The sequence below is a fragment of the Cataglyphis hispanica genome, chromosome 12, assembly GCF_021464435.1.
Source record: "Cataglyphis hispanica isolate Lineage 1 chromosome 12, ULB_Chis1_1.0, whole genome shotgun sequence".
Classification (NCBI taxonomy): domain Eukaryota; kingdom Metazoa; phylum Arthropoda; class Insecta; order Hymenoptera; family Formicidae; genus Cataglyphis; species Cataglyphis hispanica.
This window is the reverse complement of record NC_065965.1, coordinates 1,948,560-1,973,243: the sequence shown is the minus strand read 5'-3', so window position 1 is coordinate 1,973,243 and position 24,684 is coordinate 1,948,560. Positions and strand designations below refer to the sequence as shown.

Genomic DNA, 24,684 nt, shown 5'->3' with positions numbered 1-24,684 from the left:
ATGTATATATATATGTGTGTGTGTGTAGTGCGTGTATATTATACGTATATATACTGTATATATACATGTATATATATATATATATATATATATATAGAGATAGTAGATAGTAGATGTATGTATGCATGTATACATACATACATACATACATACACATACATACATACATACATGCATACATACATACATACATACATACATACATGTGTGTATACATACATACATATATATATATATATATATATATATATATATATATATATATATATATATATATACATGCATGCACACGCACGCACACACACACATATGTATGTATATATACATATACATACATACATACATGCATATATACATACATGTGTGTATATATATATATATATATATATATATATATATCATACTGAACCACATGCATATATAATCCAGTTTGCCTCTGCTGAATATATAAATAAAATAATATAAAGTCATATAATTTATACAAATAATTTAATAACTATCTGTGTATGTGTGTGTATGTGAGTGTGTACGCGCATGCGCGCTTCAGGATATGCAGTATTGGAAACAATCGTCCTGAAGATTATTGTATCAGTGATTTTAAAACACAGTTCTCATGACAGATAGATTCACAATATCGACCAAAAAATCATGAAAAATCGACTTACAGTTCCTCTAAAATTCTTAAACCGTATAATTTTAGCTTGATATTCACTATAAACTTTCATTTCTTAACATACTTTACTAAAGGAGGGTCACGAGCCTAAAATGCTGCGGACTGCTTGATCCAGCGCAGTGTCTTTCGATTCGCCGGACTGTGATGACGAACTACCGCTACTACTGCCGGACAATGTATTCGCAGGACGTTTCTTAAGATTGAGAATGCTGTCAATGGCAGATTGTACTTGCGCGGTGATTTCGTCGTGCTCATTGCCGGCATTACCACTCTCGCTACTCGTCACATGTACAGTATTACTTGGACATTGTGCTTGCGAATGCAAAGCCAATCCGTCCAAGCTGTCAGCATCCTCTAACAAATCTCGCTCGAGATCAGTGGCACTACTCCAACGCCTATCAAAAGGTGTTGGAGTTACATCTTGTTCACAATCGTCCTTCATGATCATATTCGAGACACTAGGTACATTCGCACGAAGACACTCGCCGTTTGCTCGTGTCCTTTCAATTTTCGATGATCTCGTTACAGCCGTAACAGCACACGCACTATTACCACTATTACCGTTACTACCGGTTTTACACCTCAAGGTGTCTGCAGTGGATGGATATACTCCCAGTTCTTTCTGGATTTCCAGCCACTCGTCATAATCACCACTGGTACTGCTTGTAGTCTTAATAACTGGTTTACATTCCATTTCGTCACTCGGGAAGTCATCCTCTAGTTCACGTTTTACAGATACATTAACTAGAGAAGGTGATGTTAATGTCGATTTGTCCTCTTCTATAAGGCCAGGTTCAACCTTTGGCACTAACGGTTTTTCTTCTTTCTTAAACTCTTCTGCAATTTTATATTTGCGATATGTATATTCATATACATGCATATATGTAAAATATTAAAAACAGATTTTTTAAATAAGAAAAAGACATGACAAAAAAGAGAGAAAGTGAGCAGCTTTGTTAAGAATGTAGGTAACATAGAAATAATATAGTTGTGTATGTACAGTTTTGAATGTATATGTTCAAAATATGAAATAGAGATGTAACAAAATAAAAAATTTTGTAATTCCAGAAGAAACAAATACATGTATACATATTTGTATATAATATTAGATTTTATAACTATATTGATATAGAGATAATAAAAAATACATATAATTTACCGTTAACTTTTGCCTCCTGTTCTCGTAACCTGTTGAGAATATTTTGTTCTTCAGCCACAAAAGTTCTGTCAATCATCATCAATTCTGATGTTCTCACTTCACGCTACAATTTCAAAAATGTTAATGCAATCTCTTATTTGAAAAAGAATATTTAGAATATTTCTTTATATTTCGAATTTTTAGAATATTTCTTTATATTTGGAATTTAATAAGTTGAACAATAACTGATATAAACGATTTAAATATTTTAACTGTCAAATTGGATTAATATGCAATTTTAATATTTTTAAATATTTTTTTATACTTTTTAATTTTAATATTTTTTTATTAATATGCAAAAAACTAAAATTTCTATCAGAAACTAAATTTAACAATCATAATTATATTAAATAAGTAAATCATATTATTTATACCATGCTTTCCATTAAAAGGAGGTATGTATATTTATTCATCATTGCGTTGAATTTGCCCAATAGATGTTTTGCAGTCTCCTCAAATCTTTCGTCTGCTTTTGCCAAATCCTTGAGACTTAGTACTTGTTCATTTAAACAATGGTATCTCAATAAACGTTTGCAAGCATCACGCTTACTTGAAAATGGTGTATTCATATCTGGATTGATTGCACCACCTTGATCGATTTTTAGCTGTTGTTCCATTCTGCAAGTAATATAATATAATATAATATAATATAATATAATATAATTAAATATATCAATATATCATAAATCTTAAAAAAAATGATTTATTAAATGTGAATTTTATATATAAATACATACAAATCGCTACGATTCAATTGTCTACAAATTGGACTAGTCGCACGCCTTTTTATGCCTTGTCTTGGGCTTATTAAAGGACTTGAGTTGCTATTGGGACTGATGAGTTGCTTCGTCGTATTTCCACCAGTGTTTACAGGACTCTGAATCCTCTGTGTTCCCTTGCCCATCATCCTAGGCGAAGTTACTTGTCCTGCAGGTGAACCACTTTGAATCTGAACCTGTACAGGAGAAGAGAGTTCCTGTTTCACAGGACTCGGTGTTTGTATATTTGGCTTGATGTCCAATGGATCTGTTTGACATTGTGTGGATTGTTGCATGCTTGTTTGATGTTGCTGTGTTTGAACTTGGGTTAATTGTTGTGCGTTGCTTTGTAATTGCAGAGCTGTTGTTGCAGAGGTAATCGGTGGAGAGAAGATTTGCATATTCGCAGAGGACGGATTCAACATCTGATTCCCATGATTTTGATAAAATTTGTGCTGCTTGGTGTGCGTACTCTGGTGTATACTCTGTGTCACAGTGTTCGATATAGTCGGTTGTTGTCCTTGCACATTCGGCGAAGTGCAGTTAATGTTCTGTAATAATCATTATCATATGTGTGTATATACAAAACATAGAATCACAAAATAAATATTAATAGTAATATTCTGCTTACCGTGATATTAATGTAATTAATATTAGTATTACTCGGCATTGTTACAGACGCTACAGTAGTTGAATTTAGACTTTGAGATGTTACTGGCATAGCAATGGTGGAGGTCTGAGTCTGCGTTTGAGTTGCCGATGTCTGATTCTTGAATGAATTCTGTAGATGTAGATTTGACGCAACTGTTGAAACCAGGCTTACATTGAATGTTGGTTCAGCAGCCTAAAATGGATTAAATATTGCTTATTAAATATAACATAAATTTATGAAATTAAAATTTCATAACTTTTATTTTTTACACGTTTTGCGCGCGCAATTTCTAAATATTATTTTGTATTTTTGTATTAGTTGTTGTCATTTCTAATATACTTACGCTATTGACAGGATGAGTAGTACTACTAACAATCTTCCCACTAGCAATAATTCTTGCTTGTTCCTCACATAATTTCCTTAATGTTGAGTTATTTGACGAGACAGATTTTCGAGATGCAAGAGATTGAATCTGTGAGTGAATGTTTTTCAGCATTTGCTGCTTGTGAGCAGGAAGCTGAATAGTTTGTATTCTTTGTACCATTTGACCATTTGAAGGAACTGACACATGACTACTGGCAGAGGACGAAACCAAGGGACCATTTGCTATAACTTGAGTTGATTCGCTTTTAGCAGGATTTGCATTTTGCGATACCATAGTATTTGTCTTATTTGGATTATCAACTTTTTGTAAATTAGACGTATTCGTAGTGATCATTGTTGGTCGAGTAGCGGTTACCGTCTTCGTCGTCTAAAAAGTAAAAATAAATTTGCAAAAATGCCATAGTAAAAGCCAAAAGGCACATGATGTACATAAATGTTTTAATAGTTTTACTATACAGATTTTCTAATTTTAATGCATTTTTAGAATTTTGAATGCAAGTCAATATATTATTGAAAATAATTTCTAACTAGAAATAGATAAAACAGATTTGACGATATAAATATAAAAAAAATACTTATATTATTTACACATACCTGTGAATTTACAATACTTTGAGCAGTGACAGCAACTTTCGTCTTCTTCACAATTTTCGCTTTCTTTGATTGATTATTACCCAAGTTTTTAATTTGCTGTTGATTCAAATTGTCAATAAATTGACTAGGGAAGCTAGAATTTTGAATCTGTATGTGTGGCGGCATTTGAGATGGTGCGGCTTGCACAACAATATTCTGAATATTATTTTGAATTGTTGGAGCTCCACCAGAACTGTTCACGATTATCTGACTCGTTGGAGTATTGATCTGGACACCTTGCAAATTCTGATTATTCGCATCCGGCTCGCCGATTACTATTTTCTGCGTCTGATTTTGATTTTGCGTCTGATTCGTCGCATTCAACTGTCCGGCCAGGAATTGTTGCAAGAGCTGCTGACTGATCACCTGCATCTGCCCGTTTGCGTTGGCGATTAATAGCTGATCGTTAGGATTTAAGTTACTCAACGCATTTAAAATTTCAGGTGTAATTTTGGGCGCATTGTTCAATATGTTGTTTGCTGCTGAGTTGAGTATATTTGCACCGTGGGATTCTACCTTTTGAGATTCATTTTGGGTAGGAGTGTTAGAAGCAGGAGTAGTTGTAATCAATATATTCTGATTCTGATTATTTTGTTGCGTATTAATTCCTTGCTGTAAAACATTGGCAGAGTTTTGGGATTCAAAGTGATGTGCGTTAACGGAAGAGAAGGTATTCGCTGTCACTACTTTCTGCTGTTGAACATTCACATTTTGTTGGACACTCGTGTTATGTAACACAGCAGATGTGTTTTGTTGTTGTAAACTCGTCATGACATTCTGTTGCGTATGAGCTATATCTTTGATAGTTCCCGATTGTAAGTTTTGTTCTATATTCTGAACATTACCAGCAGTATTTTGCTGCAACACATTAATTGTATTTTGTTGAATACTTGAATGCAAAACATTCATAGTGTCGTGTTGTTGCATAGCGTTACAAGAGCTTTGTTGTTGCAATATATTCATGGAATTGTGATGAATGTTTGAACTCTGCAAATTTTGTTCAAATATCTGTTGCACATTTTGAGTTTGTACAGTTTGTGCAGTAATTTGCTGATTATGTTGAAACAATGGTGACTCTTGTTGAAGCGTTAGAGTCTCTTGTTGACTTGTTTGTTGAAGACTTTGATTAGCTTTAGATATATGATCATTTTGTACTATTGAACTACCGGGCAATGATTTCTGCACATGAACTCCATGCTGTTGCTGTTGTGTTTGTTTTCCCAAATTTTGTCGTATATTCGTAGTTATACAAGCATTCGTGAGTCGTACCTGACTAGATTTTTGCAAGGAAATGTTGGAATTCTGTTGATTGGAATTTATTTGATTCGTATTAGACATTCGAGGACCTTGTATGTTAAACATCGTAGGCGATGGCTTTGCGGACAAGATATCCGAAGTATTCAAAGAAACATTACCGCTCTGCGATAAAATAGGATTCGAGGACTTAGACTGCATTAGGTTTTGTACATTTACATTCTTTGACGTTTGTATCTCCAATGATTGCAATGGTCCAAGGTTGTTTTGAACACAGATGCTCGGTATTGAATTGGTCTCTTGAGAAACAATATTAATATTCTTTTGTTGATTCATCGATTTTGAATATATCTGGCTGTGATGTGGACTAGTAGTACAAACGATATTTTGCGAGCACGTAGAGCTTACAGTATTAGTAGAGACCTGATTTCCACTGGATAAAGGTGATTTGACAAATTTCGGTCTCTGTTGAGTTGTAGTTTGAGCAGGTTGCGATGTGTTTTGCGCCTGACCGAAAAGTTGCGAGATAATCTGCGAATTTTGTCCACTACTTTGGGTCAGAGATCGTATCAGCGCTTGTGCGGTTGCTGAATCTATTTCAGGCTGATTGGGTTCCGGGGTGTGATGTAAAACAACTTTACCGTCTTCTCCAACTGCTAATCGCAATTGTCCTGATATTGCATTTTGCACAGGCATCTGAAGTTGGGCAACAAGCTGACTATTGAATGTTTGTGATACAGATGCTTGCGTGTTCGTTGTATTTGTTGCAGGTACTTGGATTAGATTTTGAGTGGAATTAGCAGGAATTGTTCCTTGCGATGAAAGTTGGCCCAACGATTGTCCAGAATTAGTTTCACTTTGTTGTGGAACTTGACAAGGAATCTCGGTTTCAGTTGTCAATTCGGTATCAAAAATATCATCATCATCCCCGATACCCGATATTTTCATAATACTGGCAAGATCTAGTTTCGGTGGTTCGTCGTCTTTCCGTTTAGCTTTTTTCTTCTTTTTTGCTTTCTTCTTAGGAGGTGGCAATAGATTTTGCTCTGAGACAGTTTGTGTACAGGAAGCATTGCTAGCAGTATTGCCAGAAGTGACTTGTGCGATTTGTGATTGGGGACTTTGCACCATAGCATTCTGAATTACGATGGAATTGCCAGTTCCTGAATTAGCTATAGAATATTCAAAAGTATGGCAAATTAATATAAAATTTTCCACAATACACTAAAGCAACTAAACTTAAATATCTCTCTATTATAAATAAAAAATATCTCTATTATATATCTTTATTATAAATAAAAAAAAATATAGAATTTAATTTAGTTGATTCTAAACATTTCCAGCATCTTAAACACATTTTTAATATAAATAAAATAATAATAATAGTATTCTTATAATTCATTTTGCTACAATATTGTTAGATGATAGTAAACTTACATGGTGCAGGACTAGATGGAGTATGTCTTATTACTGGAGAAGCAGTTGGAGGAAATCCATTGGGTACAGCAAAAAACGCAGGTGTAATCCCCTGTAGTTGCATACCTTGTGCTGTGACAACTCTTACTAACTGTTGTTGTGTTAACTATAATCATAAAGTAAGTATATTTAATTAATTTCTTTTATTTTATTGGATACTCTCTCTTTCATCTTATCATCATAATTTAAAAAAATTTATCTAAATTTCAAAGTAAATTATATATATTCCTAAAATTATCGATTTTATACAAAATATAACACTTTCACTTTACTTTTTCCAGTTTAATTGAAATATTGTAAATGTTTTATTACAATTATATATTATGATCAAATTAAATTTATATAAATTCGAAAAACAATTGAATATCAATTGGTCAGTACATTATATATATATTCAAAATACAAAGAAATTTTTTAAATTCATAACAAAAATTAATTCATAAAATATTAAATTAATAATTCTTATAGTATATAAAAAACATTTTTTAAATATTTTGTTTTCGATGAAAAGCGCATGATCGTTTCAATATAAAGATTTAATAAGCAATAATCATGATTATGAAGCATAGATGAATGAACAAATGAAACCATCACCTGTGCAGTATGTGTTTGTTGCTGCGCGCTTGCTGGCGTCCTTAGTATGAGTTGAACGCCTCCTGGTTGTTGCTGTACAATGACAGGTCCAGTTGACGGCAATACCTACGTTTGAAATGTGACAAATAAATGAAGCATAAAGCAATTTTTTGTGATAATAGAAATGTAAATAAGCAGTTATATAATAGATGTAAAATGTATCAAAATCTTATATAACATGATCTAATGTATATATATTTTCATTAACTATATAATGAACATGCAGATGAGATATAATTGAGATATAAAAAAGTATAATATATAATAATAATAATAATATATTATAATAATAACCTGATTCAATACTAAGCCTTGTGCCGTTGGAATCATTGTTGCTGTAGTCGGACTTGGTTGTGGTCCAGCAAGAACTAGTTGTGGCTGAGTCTGTTGTGTTACCTTTAAAGAGAAAAAGAAATATACACTTTAATTAAATATAAGATCTTACGTTGAAAAGCAAAAAGAAAAAAGAAAATTGAATAAAATATTTTATGTACAAATGTGTGATATTATAAATATTTTTGAGTTATCTCTAGAGTTATAATAAGACATAATGTAATAATTTATTTATAATATGATTAATATCTAATTAATTTTACTATTTAACAATTAATAAAGAGATGCGTAAATATCATTAAATATCATTAAAAAATAGACTATACTTGATTTGTGATTGTAGTAGTAGCTCGTTGTGGTTTTTGCTGAGAAGTAACAGCTTGCTGATTTGGTGGTTTTGGTAGAATTTGCGGCGGTTGTTTAGCGGGTTTGGCCGCTATTTGGATTTGTTGATTTCCAAATAATTGGGTTCTAGTCACCAGTTGAGTTGGAGTGGACTGATAACCTTGTGGTGTACCATGAATTATTTGTAACACCTGCATCCCTTGTTGTAGTATGGGTGTATTAGGCCTAACCTGTGTGGAATGTAAAAATACAAAATTTTAATATATGTATGCTCTAAGATGACATTCTTAAAAAAAAAAAAAAATAAATAAAGTTGAAAGAGGAAAAAGAAAATATACAGACAGTAGTCATTCAAAAATAGTTTCAGGAAATATGTACCAAATTAAAAGAGATAATAAATTTAAGTACAAAAATTTACAAAGAAAGTACATCTGATAAAAAAATATATACAAGATATATAAGCTATATGTACAAGATGTATAAATATAACTATATTATATATTTTTTCATATATATTGTATATATATATATATATATATATATATATATATATATATATATATTGTATATAAAATTATTATATTTGTGTTATATTAGTATATTTTAAAAATTAGAGTAATAAATAATTTCTTTCTCTCAGGAAAAAAAGATCATCATATATTTTTAAAACATATTTTGATATATAAAATATGAAAAAAATTTTTGTGTGTACACTTTTATTATTTTCACAACCTTTAAGATTCATGATCTCTTCCAATTGATGGGAATCTTTAATTATTTCTATTGTCAGATAAAATTACTAATGTATACTATTAAGTAATAATGTTAAGTAAATAATGATATGCAAAAAACGAATCATGTTTCGATCGTGTAATGAATTGTTTTATATAAAAAAATTTATATATAAATCAAATATGCTGTAATAAGGGTAACTAAATTTTTCAATCGATTAAACTTCAAGTAATGTGAAAATGACAAGTTTAAACAATAACAAAAATATATTTTAATAAAACAATAAAATTAAAGATATCAACAGAAATATCCTATTGAATTCTAAAATGCATTCTATTCTAAAACTACAGAAGAGCCTAATTTAAAATAAGCAATTATAATAACATAATTTCAATATTATGCAAAATAAGTTCTTACCACAGGTGGACCAGGACTACCTCCAGGCGCTGGGCTTCTATTGTTGAGAGAATTATTTCCGCCTAATAGATGAGGGCTTTTCGCAGGGGGATATGGACTAAGTACAGGGCTCTGTATTTGGCTAACGCTCATCGGACTTTGCATAGGGCTTTGCATTTGTATATTAAAGTTACTGTTCGAGGTCGATGTGCCGACCGGACTCGGACTATTACGATTGGATTGTATTGAGTTTGAAGCCGGACTTCTAAGTAAAAGTCGATTAGGGCTAGGACTCGGTGTAGGTGGTGCTATATTAGACGCCGGACTCTTCAGGGGTATTGAAAATGGACTACCCGGCGAACTAATATTTTGGTTTTGAATATTTTGCATAGATTTAACAGTATTCATAGTACTGACCACATTCGATGGTTGTGTCGTACCCGTTAATGCTACTGACGCACTTAAGCCAGGGTTTATCCCCTGCGAATACTGTCGCTGTGGTTGAAATCCAGTCGATTGGGAGGAACTTAAAGAAGAAACATGACTCAATGACATAATCGGTTCATTTGATGCAGATATATGTACATTCGATGTTGAGATATTGGATAAATTAGCGTGCATTGTACCAAGGTGTGGTATATTCGTAGTGAGATTCACGTTCGAAGCGTGATTCACATTTGCAGTGGTTGTATGAATTGACTCACTAGGTGTGCTCGTGAATATGCTGGAACTCGTTAGAGTTCCGGAATTAGAAATTGGCGAGATGTTCGTATTAGGATGCTGCGATATAGCAGAATTTGGTACATGTGCTAGGTTTGATGATCCAACAATGTGCGGTGCAATACTTTGAATGCTTTGTATCGCTGGGAATGGAAACTGTGCACTACTAGAATTCAAGCTAGTCGGCGTCAGACCAGTTGCCAAGGCGTTTACAGATCTATTAAGACCTTGGTTTACACCAGAATTTATACTGGTAGTCGTCAAATTTGCATTCGGATTAATAGCAGATAAACCAGATACACCGGAATTCGTGGCGGTCAAATTGGTATTTAATGTAAGATTCTGATTCACATTCGATGAATTCAGAGTTGTCAAATTTGGATTTACACCGGTCAGTCCCGCATTTACTCCCGATAGCCCAGAATTAATATTTGTAGAATTTATCGTATTAAGCCTGTTTATTCCAGTGTTTACTCCTGTATTTATGCTATTTATATCTTGTCCCAGATTGGACAAACCATTATTAATATTATTTGAACCAATGTTGGACGTCAGATTGGAATTAATAGCATTTAAATGATTCAGGCTAGGATTTATCGCAGTCAGCCCTGTGTTTATACTCGGTAAGCCCAAATTGAGCAGAGGATTTGATGTGGTAATAACATTGGAAGTAAGAGATGTAAGACTGGTATTTAGAAGTGACAGTGGCAATCCCATATTAAGGCCCACCCCAAAAGTGGGGGTGGCCGGGGGTAGGCCCATACCAGTCCCCGAGGGATTTATGGTACTCTGATTCAACTGATTTAATTGATTTACGTAAACTATGTGATTTCCAGTTGTCGATCCATTTCCTTGTTCTTGGGGCTGTAAAAACGAGCAATATTGGAATAATATCATCCACAAAATATTCTCTAAATCAATCAAAGTGACTTACATTACTCGATGTCTGTTGCAAAGCAAATGTTAATGACTGACCGCTGGTATTCTGGGCTTGTAATTGTTGTAACTGCTGCAACTATATATAAAATTGACAAATATCAAATAATGATATTCATTCAAGATTTATTTCATTATTTCATGAGATTCATGAAGATTTATTATATTAATTCAGAGAAATTTTACAAGATCTATTTATTTTGAAACTTTTTATATATATTTTAAATAAAATAAATGTTTGAATTGACAAAATATATGTACAGAAGAGAAGAACAATGTTTGGGACTTTTAATTAAAAAAAGTAATTGAAAAAAATTATATGCTTTTATAGTCTTACTTGTTGTTGGGTCAAAACAGCAACTGGATTATTACGTGGACGTGCATTCGGGGAAGTTGTAGAGGATACTGAGTCCCCAAGAAGAGGGCGTGACTGAGGCTGCTGCATGCCCACGCAGCCCCTCTTTACTATGGGTAGCGTCTAGCCACCTTTTCAGATTATTTTCTTTCTTTCCTATTAATATAAAATTCTAATTTATTTATAAATCTTGACAGAAATTTATAAAAAAAACTTCAATATAAAATATAAAATATATTTTATATCCTGAGAAAAAGATTGATTTATTGAGATTGATAAATGATATCAATAAAAATTTATAATAAAAAATGTAGTTAAAATGTTTTGATTTTTCAAGAAATTTTATATTTTAGTATCCAAATTTATTAAAATTTGGTGTATAAATGTACATATATGTTAACTATTACACAAATAACTTATTAACTATTAACAGAAATATTATATTTACCAAAGTTGTTTAATGGTCGCTGCAAACGGTATTTGCGTTTCGGCGCCACTCAACACGTCTGCGACCTATGTCTCCTGTTCCTGTCATGCATATAATTTCGTATTTTGTCCAAAGCTCAGGCAGCACTGTATTAATTTCTCAAAGTGCTTATATCCACATATATTGTTAATGTTTCCAAAGATATTATTCCAGTACTAATCATTCTTGGCCATTATAGGCATTACTTTGTTGTATATTGAAAGTAGTTCTTTTTTGAACTACTTTATCCATTAAAGAATAACTGCTCAATTGCATTGTGAATATATCCAGACTTATATTTAAAATGCATCTGTCGCAAGATTCCATCCATTTATAAATGCAGCAATATTACGTTTGCCCATGACAGCACATTCAATATATGCACAGAGGACAGTATCAAATGTTGTTTCATAAATATAATTCCTTTCCCATTACATTCTATCCCAAGTCTAAGAAGTAACTCACAGACATTCTTGGATATTTATCAAATGTTTTAAGTGTAGTATCACAACGTTACGTCTTTGCTCACCAGATATTCATCGAAGCAATTGTTTCTTCTCAATAAAAGCGTTTCTATCGTTGTTACCCACACTACACTTCTATTTGCACAGATTTTGTCCGCAACTTTTGTCCTGCAAAAAGAAATATCAAACTCAAATGTAACAGATGCATATTAAAATGTTTATATAAAAATCAATGTAATCTAAGAAATCCTTTCAGATTATTTCATGACAAAATTAGCTTAAGCTACAAAAAATTTCTTTCGCAAACGGGGAGATAAACGAGAGATTAAGAAAACGGTGTAACATATTACACGAATGATCGAACGTTGCTACATGTCAAAGCAATAACAATTCCTAGTTCGCATAGTAATTTGAAGGAACCGGGAGATCTCGGCAAAATGATCACGATCCCGAATTCGACAGCTGGAAGCATATTTGGAGGTTATAACTGGCGCGCCTGTGTGCAAGCATACGTGCCACACAAGCCACACTAACACGTACACACACCCATACGAAGTGAATCACATATACAACACCTCACTCTCACTTACGAAGGTACCAGCGGCGCGCGATTGCACACAACAAAAGGCCCGACTGACAAGGCGTAAACAAAAGAAAACGCGAGCATCTGGCGAAAATTTCGCGCCCCGGGCGATCAAGGAAGCCGACGGACGGCGCTGCGACACGCGTGTTTGGTGACTGACGCGCAAAAATGCGCGTAGCGTCGCGACGAAAAATTGTCAATATTACCTCTCCGCCGCGAACGCGGTTTTGCCACCCCGTGTGTTTTCCTCCTGGGAATTTTCGCAAGTCTCGCGGCGATTTGCCTCCGTGCGATCTCGCGTCTTCGGCGCGTCTCAACGCGCCTCGTCCGAAAACAACGCACACGGAGCACGCGCGACGACGATATTCTACTGAAAATAATAAACTTTTCAGTTACACGACAGTTCCATGTACGCGTTACACTATTCGGTGGCAACGGCCATCATGTATTTATCAATGCTGCCATTACAGCACATTGCGGACTATAAAATCCCAGATCGCCACTATCGCTATTGGCGACACCTCGGATTAACTTTTTGCAACTGTGGAGATACGAAATAACCGAAGGGATGTGATAAAGCGTATTCCTATACACGGTTAACGCTAGGGAATGACATGTGACTTACTTAAAATGGCCAATCAACCTCTCGCTTTTCTGGATACAATAGTTCGATAATATGTAATGAGAAATGATTAGCTATCCCATATATTGTTTTTTTTATATATTTTCTATCATATAATAACCGCGCATGATTAAAAGATTAAAAAAAATATATATCTACAGAAATAAAATAACTTGCAGTGTGTTATCTGTTTAGATTATCAAATTATATATATTATCTTTTTTATCTTAAGAAAAAGTAATTTCTCAAAATAATATCCAGCATGTTTAGTCCATACATCTCGCGCATATACACACCATATAATAGAATTTTAAAATATCTTATACATCAATATCTTTTTAGTTAACAGTATATCGTTTTAGTAAACAGCAAATATATGTATCAGATATGTAGAAATTATCTGTAAAATGGCATATATGTTTTCTTTTTAAAAAATAAAAACTTATAAATAAAACTACTACATATACTATTCAAAATTGTTATTAAATTTACAGTTATTTAGGTGATATACTTAATTTCATTTACATAAATTTGTAAAATGTAATATATGTCTCCATCTTATCTTAGATACATTTTTATATATCTTTTATTTTATCTTTAATTAGATGATTTAGAATACTGATAATTTGACACATAGATTCTTGTGTAAAAGATATATTTTCTTTTTATTTAATACTACAAATAAGACTGTTAGAAAAAAAATATAGAAAATTCAATTAATTTCTATACAAACTATAAAACGTATGCTCTATCATTGTTATTGATTACATATTACACTTTGAAGAAATTTAGGATCCAACTACATACGCTACGACTGTCGCATGGTCTAGTTTGCCAGGTATCATAGATATCTTCTCTAGTGTCTTTTTTCTTCGAGATCTCTGCTCTTGCTTTGAAAGCTGTATCAATTGACCGTCTTTATGTTGTGCATAATACAATTCCGTGTCTTCTAGAATTCGTCTTTTTGCAGCAGTTATGCGCACCTATAGGACAAAAAAAAAATCAGTGTACTACAAGAAATATTACATAAAAGTTATACACTCTTACCGCAAAGTCTAAAAGAAGTTCGCACAAATGTTTGGCACTATTGCATGGCGGTCCTTCTCCAGAAACTCCACGTCTCAACAGATCTTCCATTCTGAGTAGTGTGAGTTCGTGTCTTTGATAAGCTTCAACTACTGGTAGATTGTTGCTATTCACATTATTACTATTACTTGATTCTGTGTGTCGGAGATTTTCTGTAGATTTTCGACGCGTTTTTGATCTTGCATCGTAACTCTTTATCATGGCGTCAGCACTACTATTGTAATTTGGTAAGACTGCAAATTTTCCCACTACAGGATCAAAATTATCCGAAATTCCATCGCTCGTCAAAAATACTATATCTCCTCTTTCAACTTCAGTTATGGCCAGCGTTAAGTTATTCAATTCAGGATTAGAGCCATCCACTGGACCTAGAGCTCCTAAGGCATCTCGCATGTCTCGCATGCAGTGAATATCGTGAGATCCTCGTGTTATCTCTCTCACCCCAGTTTTCCTGTTTCGTTTTTACATAAGAGATGATTATCATAGGTCTAGCATATTATGTATTTCAATTTATAATTCTGAATATAATAAATATATATATACCTCGAGTATACATAAGCTAGACTGTCACCAACATTGCAGGTACAGGCAATATATTTTTTCTGGCATATATTTGTATCAGTACTTGAATTTGGCAGTGGAAGGATTGTGCATACTGTTAAGGTAGTGAGCATTCCTTGTTCCTGAAGAATTAGTGAATGTGCTGCATGGAATGAACGAAGTAATGCTATAAATACATCTTTTGTTGTCATTTCGCTATTTATAGATGGACAGAACAGAGCCTGGTTCAAATACTCTATACTTCCATGAACTGCAGATCTGGCTGCTATACTCGCTTTTGTACCTAAAATTTCCAACAGTAAAGTATCAACCTTATAATATTTAATTAAAATAGATTGGAGTCAATGTCAAAGTTTTACTACTTTTAATCATATATAATTAAAGCAATGTATGTAAAACAAATCAAAGCTAATTATTTTTCTGTGAATTGTTGAATGATTTTTTAATAAGTATCTGAAAAATTTGAAGATATCTTTTTTTATTGAATATATAGTAAAATTATAAATAATTTACCAAACTAAACTTCTATATTTTTATATTTGATTTATTTTCCATGTCAATATATCCTATATCTTTTTATAATATATTATTTCTTTTACCCCAATTGACACCATCTGCAAGAGCTAATATGGCAGAGCTTGGTCTTGCCACAATGCCGAAACAATCGGCTATTGGTTCTCCATTGTTAATATTATTTGTAGGATTTTTTTCATATAGTGTAGTTGCAATTCCATATGCGTTTTCATGAGGATTACACCAATCAGTAACTCCAGCAATTTTAATATTTGATGTTGTTGATCCTGCAAAGTTTTGTATTGTTATTTTAGAATGATACAAAAACAAATATGCTTTATTAATATTACTAAATTCTAAACTTACCACTTCTATACTGTTCATTTTGATCTAACATATCAATGTAATCTATATCAGTGTCACTAATACTTAAATGTTTCTGTTGAAGATTGACTGCTGTAAGACCACTATCGGGACCGGTATAAGCTGCAAATATATCTTCATTTTCTTGAAAATTATCGAGTTGCCTACTCGGCAATTCTTCTGGATTTCGGCCGTGTAAAATTGACGGGCCTTCTTGTTTTGTTTCTAATCTAAGAATATTGATTATACTCATATTAAAAGAAAGTAAGAGAGAATATTGAAAAATATTGCCCGGGAATAAGAAACAGTATATATAATATATAGTTTCATTTTCATATATACTACAATTAATTGACATTTTTATTTTAATGTTTACCCATTGAGATAACGTGTGATAAAACAGCCACCAGGAAATTCCTCAGTTAACGATTGTGGACTTTGAAGTGACTGTTCTCCAAGACCTATACTTTCCACAGCCCCAGCCAAGTTGCTAATAGATAGTTGGCGCATAAAACCAGCAACTTTCTTCCGTAAACTTGGCATCTTTCAAAGAAGTCCACATAAAGGATACATAGCAATTAAGAATGTTAATTAGTGTCTAACATTACTTCACTTGATGAGAGGCTCATACCATAGTTATAGCTGCCAGCAATAGGTCTCAGATCAAATCTTAAAACAATTCATATAAAAACATGTTTAAAAATTTTAAATTAGTAGCTATATATTGTTAGATAAAATGATATATATATATATATATATATATATATATATATATATATATATATATATAATAAACTAGTCTAGATTAAGTGGAGCAAGCTGGTTTTTTATATGCCCAAATGATGTTGACTAAAGTAATAAAAATAATAAAAAATGTATAATTGCATATGTAAATATACATCATTTAAATAAAATAATATAAAAATATACCAAATATAATAAAATCTTCAAATTGTTTAAAAGATTTTCAACAAGTACTTAAAATTTAAAGAGATGTTTGTTAAAGTTATATAAGTAAATTTATTAATAAAAATTTTTATTTTTACACTTACTCCAATCTGCATTAATACAAAGTTTACAAGCAAACAGGCATCATATCTTTCTTAAGATAAGATAAGAATTCAATTCAACTGTTAATGAAATATTTTTCTATACTCTAATTCTTTATACAGAGATCCATTACTCCAGAGTTCTCTTATTGACACAATTTGCTTTATTCTATTAATCATATGCGAATTGGGACAAATATCGACGAAATATATATATATGTATAATTTAAAAAAATTATGTGTATACATGTTTTGAAGAGAATCTATGAACTGACTGGCGTGTCAATTACATCGCGCATCGACAATAAGACGTGATAAAACAGTTACCTGGGAAAACACTCACTGCGCGAGAATGAGATCACGATGCATGCTGCACAAGCCTTTTTCACTTTACCGCCATATTGGCAATGTGTCAATAACCAACTGACTATACAAGAGCGACGGGTCTAAACCACAAACACAGATCTCTTTTCTCACAATACTACAATCTTGTCGTAACGTCAGCGACCGATTGCGGCCCGTCACTCGCATGTGCATACATACATGGATATCGGAACGTTGTACGCGCGAGCGCGATTAATATGGATAATAAAGCGGTATCAACGGATGTCACGACCTCGACAACGTTCTCATCGAGGTACTTATATGTATATATGTACGTCACATACGTAACGGAATCGAGAAATTAATATTTACTCTAATTCTCGCGCAGCAACCGAAATCAGCTGATGGCGAATCGGTCCAATCGGCCATCAGCCAAGATAAAACGATTCGCTATATTGCGCTATCGCGCGTGTGCGTCTCAGTGTGCGTTGCAATATAATAATATAATAATATATGCTACACAAGTCGGTACGACTATACTGCATCGCACCGATGACAACGACGATAACGATGACTGTTGTGCTCTTTTTTTGGTCTGCTTTGACATTTGACGAGTCAATATGGCATCCTCGTCACAGATGAGAGTCCGCATTTTTTTGTGGTTATTTTAGAGAACATTTTTGTTATTCCGCAAATCGCATATCGTATTTGGACTCAGTATTGAATACTTGTGGCAGGGAAATTCGACAATTGACGCGATCTCGAATTAATCGCGGTTATCTTCGATTTTAACGTACAATTTTGTGATAGGAGTGTTTAGTCAATGTATTAGTATTTCTTCACTTCCTTGTGTGAAATTATTATTACGTAATCATAATATTTAAAATATCACACCTGAGTGAGATTGGCAAGAAAATGCTTACTTTCCTCCAATGACGTTCTGTTTCGATTAGGAAAGTATCCGAGAAAGTTTATAATTTCTTTTATACAATTAATTCGTGTACTATTCACGTGACATATTATTTTGACAAACGTTTCGATACGGAAGAAAATTCTTCGTTTTATACTATCCTACTTGGAATCACATGATCTAATATGCGCGGGTATAATTTATTTAAAATTATTAAAAAATGAAGATGTGAAATATATCAGTGGTCATGCATTTTTATTAATGTTGCATTTTAAAGGTACAAGATTGTGAATACACAGATGCCTAATATTCTATGAAAAGTCAATAGAATAAAAAAAGACCAGAAATTAAATGACAGCAGAAATATAAAATGTTTGAATCTCCAAGAAGTCTCCAGGAAGTTTGCATCGATTTCATCTGCGGTAACGTTCTAGGCTTGTGTGAAGTTCATCTCGGTGATACAAGTCTACATTCTTCCAGTATTCCCAATAGTAGCACTGTTTCCAGTAAGTGTCCGTATAAAATTATATTGCAAACTTTGCATAATTAAAAAAGCATAAATTTTAGATCAACAAGATGTCTGTACATTGAATAGTAATAGTGCAGAAGTTGCTTTTGATACTACAATAAGTAGAACATTATCTAATGATGCTCCCTCCAACTCTGCAACTCGGCTTACCTTTAAGCATCCAGATGCCTTTTTGCCGGCCGAAGTATCGGAGCAATTATTATCCAACTTGTGTGAAAAAAAAACTTTGTCCGACTTGACAATTACACTCTTTGACTCCAAGACCACTAGATTAAGGTGACGAGATTCAATTTAATTAAAAGAAAGAATTTATAACGATATTTAATTTTCTTTTAGGCATGTACGACTGAAAGACGCGTCGACATTATCAACTAAAGGCTTAAGTGTTCTTAAGCAACATAAAGTTGTAGATTTAATAGTAAATGGACTTAAAATAACTGTTAATGATTTAATTAGTTGTTTAGGTGATTGGAGCATACAAAACCTTAGGTCGCTAAGTGTAGCTAAAGGAAGCTTTATGGATTTTTCAAGGTTATTATTAAGCTTCACACACATTACAACACATTTTTAAGTTGAGTTATAGGAGATTGTTGATAATTTTATAACTTTATACACATATTTTGTTGTAGACAACGCATGGTAGATATTGCAACATTAAACAAATTAAAGGCACTTCACACTTTGAATGTCTCAGGAACAGAATTTAATAAACATGGTTTGGATATAGTAGTCGAAGATCTTCCCCTTTTAGAGAGCTTAGATATATCTTGTACAAGAGTTGATGATATAACACCGTTAAGAAAATGTAAAAATCGTTTAAAGACATTAAATATGTACAATTTAAAGATAAGTGGGTGTGGAAGTTTAATACCAGTATTATTGGAGTTAAATGAATTAAGACATTTAGACATTTCCGATGAGAAAGATCCACATGGTTTTGAAGTTTTTGCACCAGCTAAACCAAAAATAACTGATTTTCTAAGAGCTCTTAATTGTATGCCTTATTTGACGACTTTAGACTTGTCGGGTGAGTTGAAAATGATATTTATTTACTTGACACAATATTATATTTATATATAATATTCAGGTAATTGTTTATGAAATTATTATTTATTCAACAAGAGGTTTTTTTTATTAAACAATATATTTTATATAGGTAAAGATGATATAAATCCGAAAGATTTAAAAAATTTTATTGCATCACATGGAAACTTGAGATTTCTGGGACTGGTGCATTCTGATGCTTGTTATGATGAAAGTTTCATAGATTCGACACATAAAGATTATAGACCCGAACTTGTTGTAAGTTGATATAATATTAAAATTAATTATATAGTTATACTGCTTTTATGTATTATTTTTATATATGCAAAAAGTTATATGCAAAAAAGTTAGGATCTATAATTTTACATTGTTATATCTTTATATGTTATGTCTTTATATCTTTATATTCTTTTTTATACACTTGTTATATCTTTGGATATATGTAAACTAACATTATTATTTGTAGAAAGTTTGATATTTTCTATCTCTTATTATTTTTGCCTCTTGTAATCCTTTTATTATTTGTAATAATTTTATTATATTTCATATATTGCATTATATTTTACATTTTAAATATATACAATTGTATATGTTATAGAGAAATTATAAAAATATCAATATTTGATATAAAATATTCTTACATCATTTTATTATATATATATATATATATATATATATATATATATATATATATATATATTATATATATATATATAAGCAATCAATTTTCATTTGTGTGATGTAAAATTGTGTTGCTGGAAAAATGTTTATTATTTATATTCTTATCATACACAATTAAAAATCAAAAGAAATATGCAAAGAAAATAATTTATAAATAATCAATAACATTAAATTGATAAAAACATTTCAACATTTCATTTATGATAAACAAAAAAGAATAAAAAATATTTAATAGAAAAAATAAATTGAAAATTTAATATAAAGTATATTTGTTTTTTGCTTCAGATTAGCGGTACAGCGACAGAATCTCAAATTTTGGAAGCTCTTAGAAGGTACACGTACAGGCCAATATATCTTCAAAAATGTTTGTTTAATTTATTTCGTTTAACACCAAATTTTCTCGAACCACGAGTCGATGTGATAAAATTAGTGTTACCTGGAATGAGAGAGCATCCACAGGAATTCCGTGTACAAATGGCAGCTACTGCATGTATTTATAATCTCACCAAGGGTGAATTAGCTCTTATGATTCATCCATCGATACTTAAACAGATAGTTGAATTAACATTATTAGCAATGGAATCATATCCAACTAATCATCAACTTCAAAAAAACACACTATTGACTTTATGCAGTGATAGAATCTTACAGGATGTTGCATTTGACAAATATAGGTAACTACATATGTATATATATATATATATATATATATATATATATATATATATATATATATATGTATATTATATGCTGAAATTTTAATTATGGTCATCATATAATAGAAAAGTACATCTTTTTTACTATAAAACTTGTGTGACATATATGTGTATTCATGATATATACTATGTTCAAATGTTTTAAAAGTTTTATTTAGATTCATTATTATTTGCAATAATATTATCCTTACATCTATATCCATTTTTGTTATAATATTTAAAAAATTAAGAATATTTTGTTAAATCGTAATATTATTAACATATAAATGAATGAAAATGTAATATACATTTCTATAGTTTTAAATGTATTCTGACACATATAAGTAAAACCAAAGTTAAAAATAATACTAGGGTAGACATACTAGAACTTTCAGCTGAAACATAGTTAATATTTTCATAATATATATAAATAAATATAAAAAAGAGAATTTTAATTTAACAGATGTGCAAGATTAGTTATGAATTGCTTATCGACATTTGATGATGCATCTATGAATCGTATGTCTGTGGCCATTTGCTCAATATTAGCAGCAAAGATATCGACTGTGGAAACATCTATGTTAGGTGCACAACCACAATACATGTTGAAATTGCTTTCAATGGTTAGATCTAAAGTCGAATCTAAACTAGTAGATATTACAATGAAATTTACATTAAGCGCTCTATGGAATTTAACGGATGAAAGTGCTATCACATGCAAAGTCTTTCTCGATGAAGGTGGAATGGAATTATTTCTTGAAGTGTTGGATAGCTTTCAAGGAGAATCTAGTGTAGAAACTAAAGTTCTTGGTCTGTTAAACAACATTGCAGAGGTTTGTATCAAGATTAATACTAAATGTATAATATAATAAATTTATACTCACAAACATTGTATCTTTAACGACATTGTATTAAGACAGTTTAGTTATTCTTTATACTGAAAATTTCAGGTTGATCACTTGAGACCACGACTTATGCAACCACGATTTATAAAAATGCTTTCTATGCTGCTTGACTCTGAGCACATTGATGTATCTTATTTTGCAGCTGGTATTGCTGCACATTTGCTTAGTGATGGTCCTCGATCTTGGCATAATATGCCATTGCAACCAAGTAGAGAACAGTTGTTGGACCAACTGGTTCATGCTGTAACTCATTGGCAAACACCACAAGGAGAAATGGTTGCCTATCGTAGCTTTCAACCATTTTTTCCACTATTACGTTGTACAGATGCATATCCCGTTCAACTCTGGGCAGTATGGGCAATTCATCATGTATGCACAAAGAATCGTAAGTCTAAAAAGAATATTATTTGCAATATAGATTCTATTAAAATTTAATAATCTATATTCTACAAGATGATATAAAGGTAAAAATTGAACAATGAATTTTCTATTAGAATAATTATATAATTAATTAAACACTTTTTTAACATAATTGGCGTAAAAAATGATAAGAATTTCGAGAAAACTTGAATAAATTGAAATGTATATTATATATATATATATATATATATATATATATATATATATATATAATATATTATAATAATAAAATTATATTATAATAATCACATGTGTGTGTGCTTATTTTTCAGCAAAACGTTACTGTACAATGTTAATTAGAGAAGGAGGAGTAGAAACGTTAAAACAACTTGAAAAGACATATACAGGATATACAAAACAAGTGACTTTCACAACTTTTTTGCAAAGTTTATGTCAATCAATTTTGGAAACTCTTGAATTAAATTCTTAACAATAGCTCTGTTGCTTTTCAAACTCTAAAAATTAAATATCATGATATGCTAGTCAATGTCTATATTTTAGTGCAATCCTATATCCTGTTCTTTAGACCAAATAAACATGAAAATTATATGGCCATATTTATCAGAAAGACAGATTGCAATCAAACTACAAGTAAATCCAAGATATTTTAAACACAGTTGAGTTAATATTTCGAGGTATGTGCGTTTGTGTGTGTGCGTATGTGTGTGTGAGGCTACACTCACTAGATCCGAATTGAAGATCTGAATTGAAAAATAAATATATCTTTGTGTTACAGAGTATTCTCTTTTATAAAATTGACACTGGAAAAACATTCAAATTACTTAGCAATAATTGTATGGAATAATAATTGTATGAAATAATATTATAATTTTTTATAAGTAGTAACAGATTTATACCTTTAAAATAAATCGCAAAATACTCTAATTCTGATAATACAATAGAGTCTTCTTATTGATTATTGTACAATTTTCTGCCATTTAGCACTTTTCTTCTTTGCTGCTTTATTATTACATATTTCGTATTTATCTTATTATGTGATTGAATGTAGAGTGAGAAAACGAAGAAACATAAAAGAAGATGTATATATACACATATACAATCACATAATCATGTAAATGTAAAATGACATAAAAGAAGAAACAGTAAATTAGAGAATAATCAATATATACAATAGGAATCCTATTGTAACTTGAAAAAAAGGCAATATGCGATTAAAAAAAAAAAGCAAAAAATCTGCATGTTTGTGAATTTATTCTTTTGAAAAATATATATTATTATTAATACTTATTAATCTTTATAGTAGTTTTTAAAATTTTATAAATTTTATAAATTTATAAAATTTTATAAATTTATTTTATATATACATATATGTGTTGCAGAAAATTGCAGAATAATCATAGTAATATGTTTGTAATGTTCCGAGATATATTTATATTTTTGTTTTATTTAATAAATGATGAACTTAAATATTGGACTTAAATATCACATATATTTGAGATTATAGTCTAATTAGTAACTTAATTTTCTTAAATTAAATGAGTTATTAATTATATTCAAATTACAGATATAATAATCAATATGTATCTGTGTGTCAAGAAAAGAATACTAATTGTATAAGTTAAATATTTTATGTAGTATTTGCAATTTAAATGAAAATTTTATTAATAACTGATTGAATAACTGATTTAATATATTGACACATCTCTCGTAAAAAAATATATAGTTTAAGGATTATTTTTGGATATTAATATTTGATTAGAATATATTTGATATAATCTGAAAATTTAGACTAGATCTCGTGTGAATTACATATACATATATAATTAATTGTATATATTTTCTAGAAAATTATGCTAATCTTTGTTTTAATATAATTTTAAAATTATGGAATATATGTGTGTGATAGTGTTGAAATAATAATTATTTTATTAAATGATATATATATATATATATATATATATATATATACATACTTTAATACTAAAAATTCAAATCTTCAATCTATTTTGTTAATAATTATTACTTAACGG

At 31.0% G+C, this 24,684-nt stretch overlaps 3 protein-coding genes and 1 long non-coding RNA gene across 9 annotated transcripts; 1 reads left to right on the top strand and 3 right to left on the bottom strand.

Moving 5' to 3' along the window:
• Positions 1 to 379: 379 nt before the first annotated feature.
• LOC126853354 (uncharacterized) lies at positions 380 to 13,423 on the bottom strand. Of its 3 annotated transcripts, XM_050599004.1 has the most exons (17): positions 13,198 to 13,423; positions 12,474 to 12,576; positions 11,927 to 12,393; positions 11,461 to 11,634; positions 11,122 to 11,202; positions 9,489 to 11,051; positions 8,321 to 8,569; positions 7,956 to 8,057; positions 7,623 to 7,727; positions 6,990 to 7,134; positions 4,260 to 6,724; positions 3,625 to 4,032; positions 3,261 to 3,473; positions 2,609 to 3,180; positions 2,246 to 2,489; positions 1,833 to 1,935; positions 380 to 1,510 (listed from the first exon to the last, which is right to left on the bottom strand). In XM_050599004.1, the coding sequence occupies exons 4-17, from the start codon at positions 11,566 to 11,568 to the stop codon at positions 753 to 755; spliced, it is 7,116 nt and encodes a 2,371-aa protein (XP_050454961.1). In that variant the 5' UTR covers positions 11,569 to 11,634; positions 11,927 to 12,393; positions 12,474 to 12,576; positions 13,198 to 13,423; the 3' UTR covers positions 380 to 752. The 3 variants fall into 3 exon arrangements, with proteins under 3 accessions (XP_050454961.1, XP_050454959.1, XP_050454960.1); XM_050599002.1 differs by having other exon boundaries at positions 11,927 to 12,576; XM_050599003.1 differs by lacking the exon at positions 13,198 to 13,423 and adding an exon at positions 12,759 to 13,007 and having other exon boundaries at positions 11,927 to 12,576.
• A 662-nt stretch (positions 13,424 to 14,085) lies between these two features.
• Positions 14,086 to 17,659, bottom strand: LOC126853367 (PP2C-like domain-containing protein CG9801). Of its 3 annotated transcripts, none has more exons than XM_050599029.1 (8): positions 17,513 to 17,659; positions 16,768 to 16,805; positions 16,513 to 16,679; positions 16,140 to 16,366; positions 15,860 to 16,060; positions 15,243 to 15,543; positions 14,661 to 15,150; positions 14,086 to 14,596 (listed from the first exon to the last, which is right to left on the bottom strand). In XM_050599029.1, the coding sequence occupies exons 2-8, from the start codon at positions 16,768 to 16,770 to the stop codon at positions 14,402 to 14,404; spliced, it is 1,584 nt and encodes a 527-aa protein (XP_050454986.1). In that variant the 5' UTR covers positions 16,771 to 16,805; positions 17,513 to 17,659; the 3' UTR covers positions 14,086 to 14,401. The 3 variants fall into 3 exon arrangements, with proteins under 3 accessions (XP_050454986.1, XP_050454987.1, XP_050454988.1); XM_050599030.1 differs by having other exon boundaries at positions 17,529 to 17,655; XM_050599031.1 differs by lacking the exon at positions 17,513 to 17,659 and adding an exon at positions 17,189 to 17,236 and having other exon boundaries at positions 14,087 to 14,596; positions 16,513 to 16,805.
• Positions 17,660 to 17,681: 22 nt separating this feature from the next.
• Positions 17,682 to 23,175, top strand: LOC126853360 (protein zyg-11 homolog B-like). Of its 2 annotated transcripts, none has more exons than XM_050599013.1 (10): positions 17,682 to 17,822; positions 18,697 to 18,925; positions 18,987 to 19,224; positions 19,285 to 19,479; positions 19,578 to 19,975; positions 20,105 to 20,250; positions 20,959 to 21,347; positions 21,832 to 22,201; positions 22,319 to 22,658; positions 22,966 to 23,175. In XM_050599013.1, exons 2-10 carry the CDS (start codon positions 18,790 to 18,792, stop codon positions 23,121 to 23,123), a joined length of 2,370 nt encoding a protein of 789 aa, XP_050454970.1. In that variant the 5' UTR covers positions 17,682 to 17,822; positions 18,697 to 18,789; the 3' UTR covers positions 23,124 to 23,175. The 2 variants fall into 2 exon arrangements, with proteins under 2 accessions (XP_050454970.1, XP_050454969.1); XM_050599012.1 differs by lacking the exon at positions 17,682 to 17,822 and adding an exon at positions 18,471 to 18,612.
• On the bottom strand, positions 21,025 to 22,389 carry LOC126853386 (uncharacterized). Its single transcript, XR_007687955.1, has 2 exons — positions 22,253 to 22,389; positions 21,025 to 21,216 (listed from the first exon to the last, which is right to left on the bottom strand). It is a non-coding gene; the product is annotated as an uncharacterized LOC126853386 (long non-coding RNA).
• Positions 23,176 to 24,684: the final 1,509 nt, after the last annotated feature.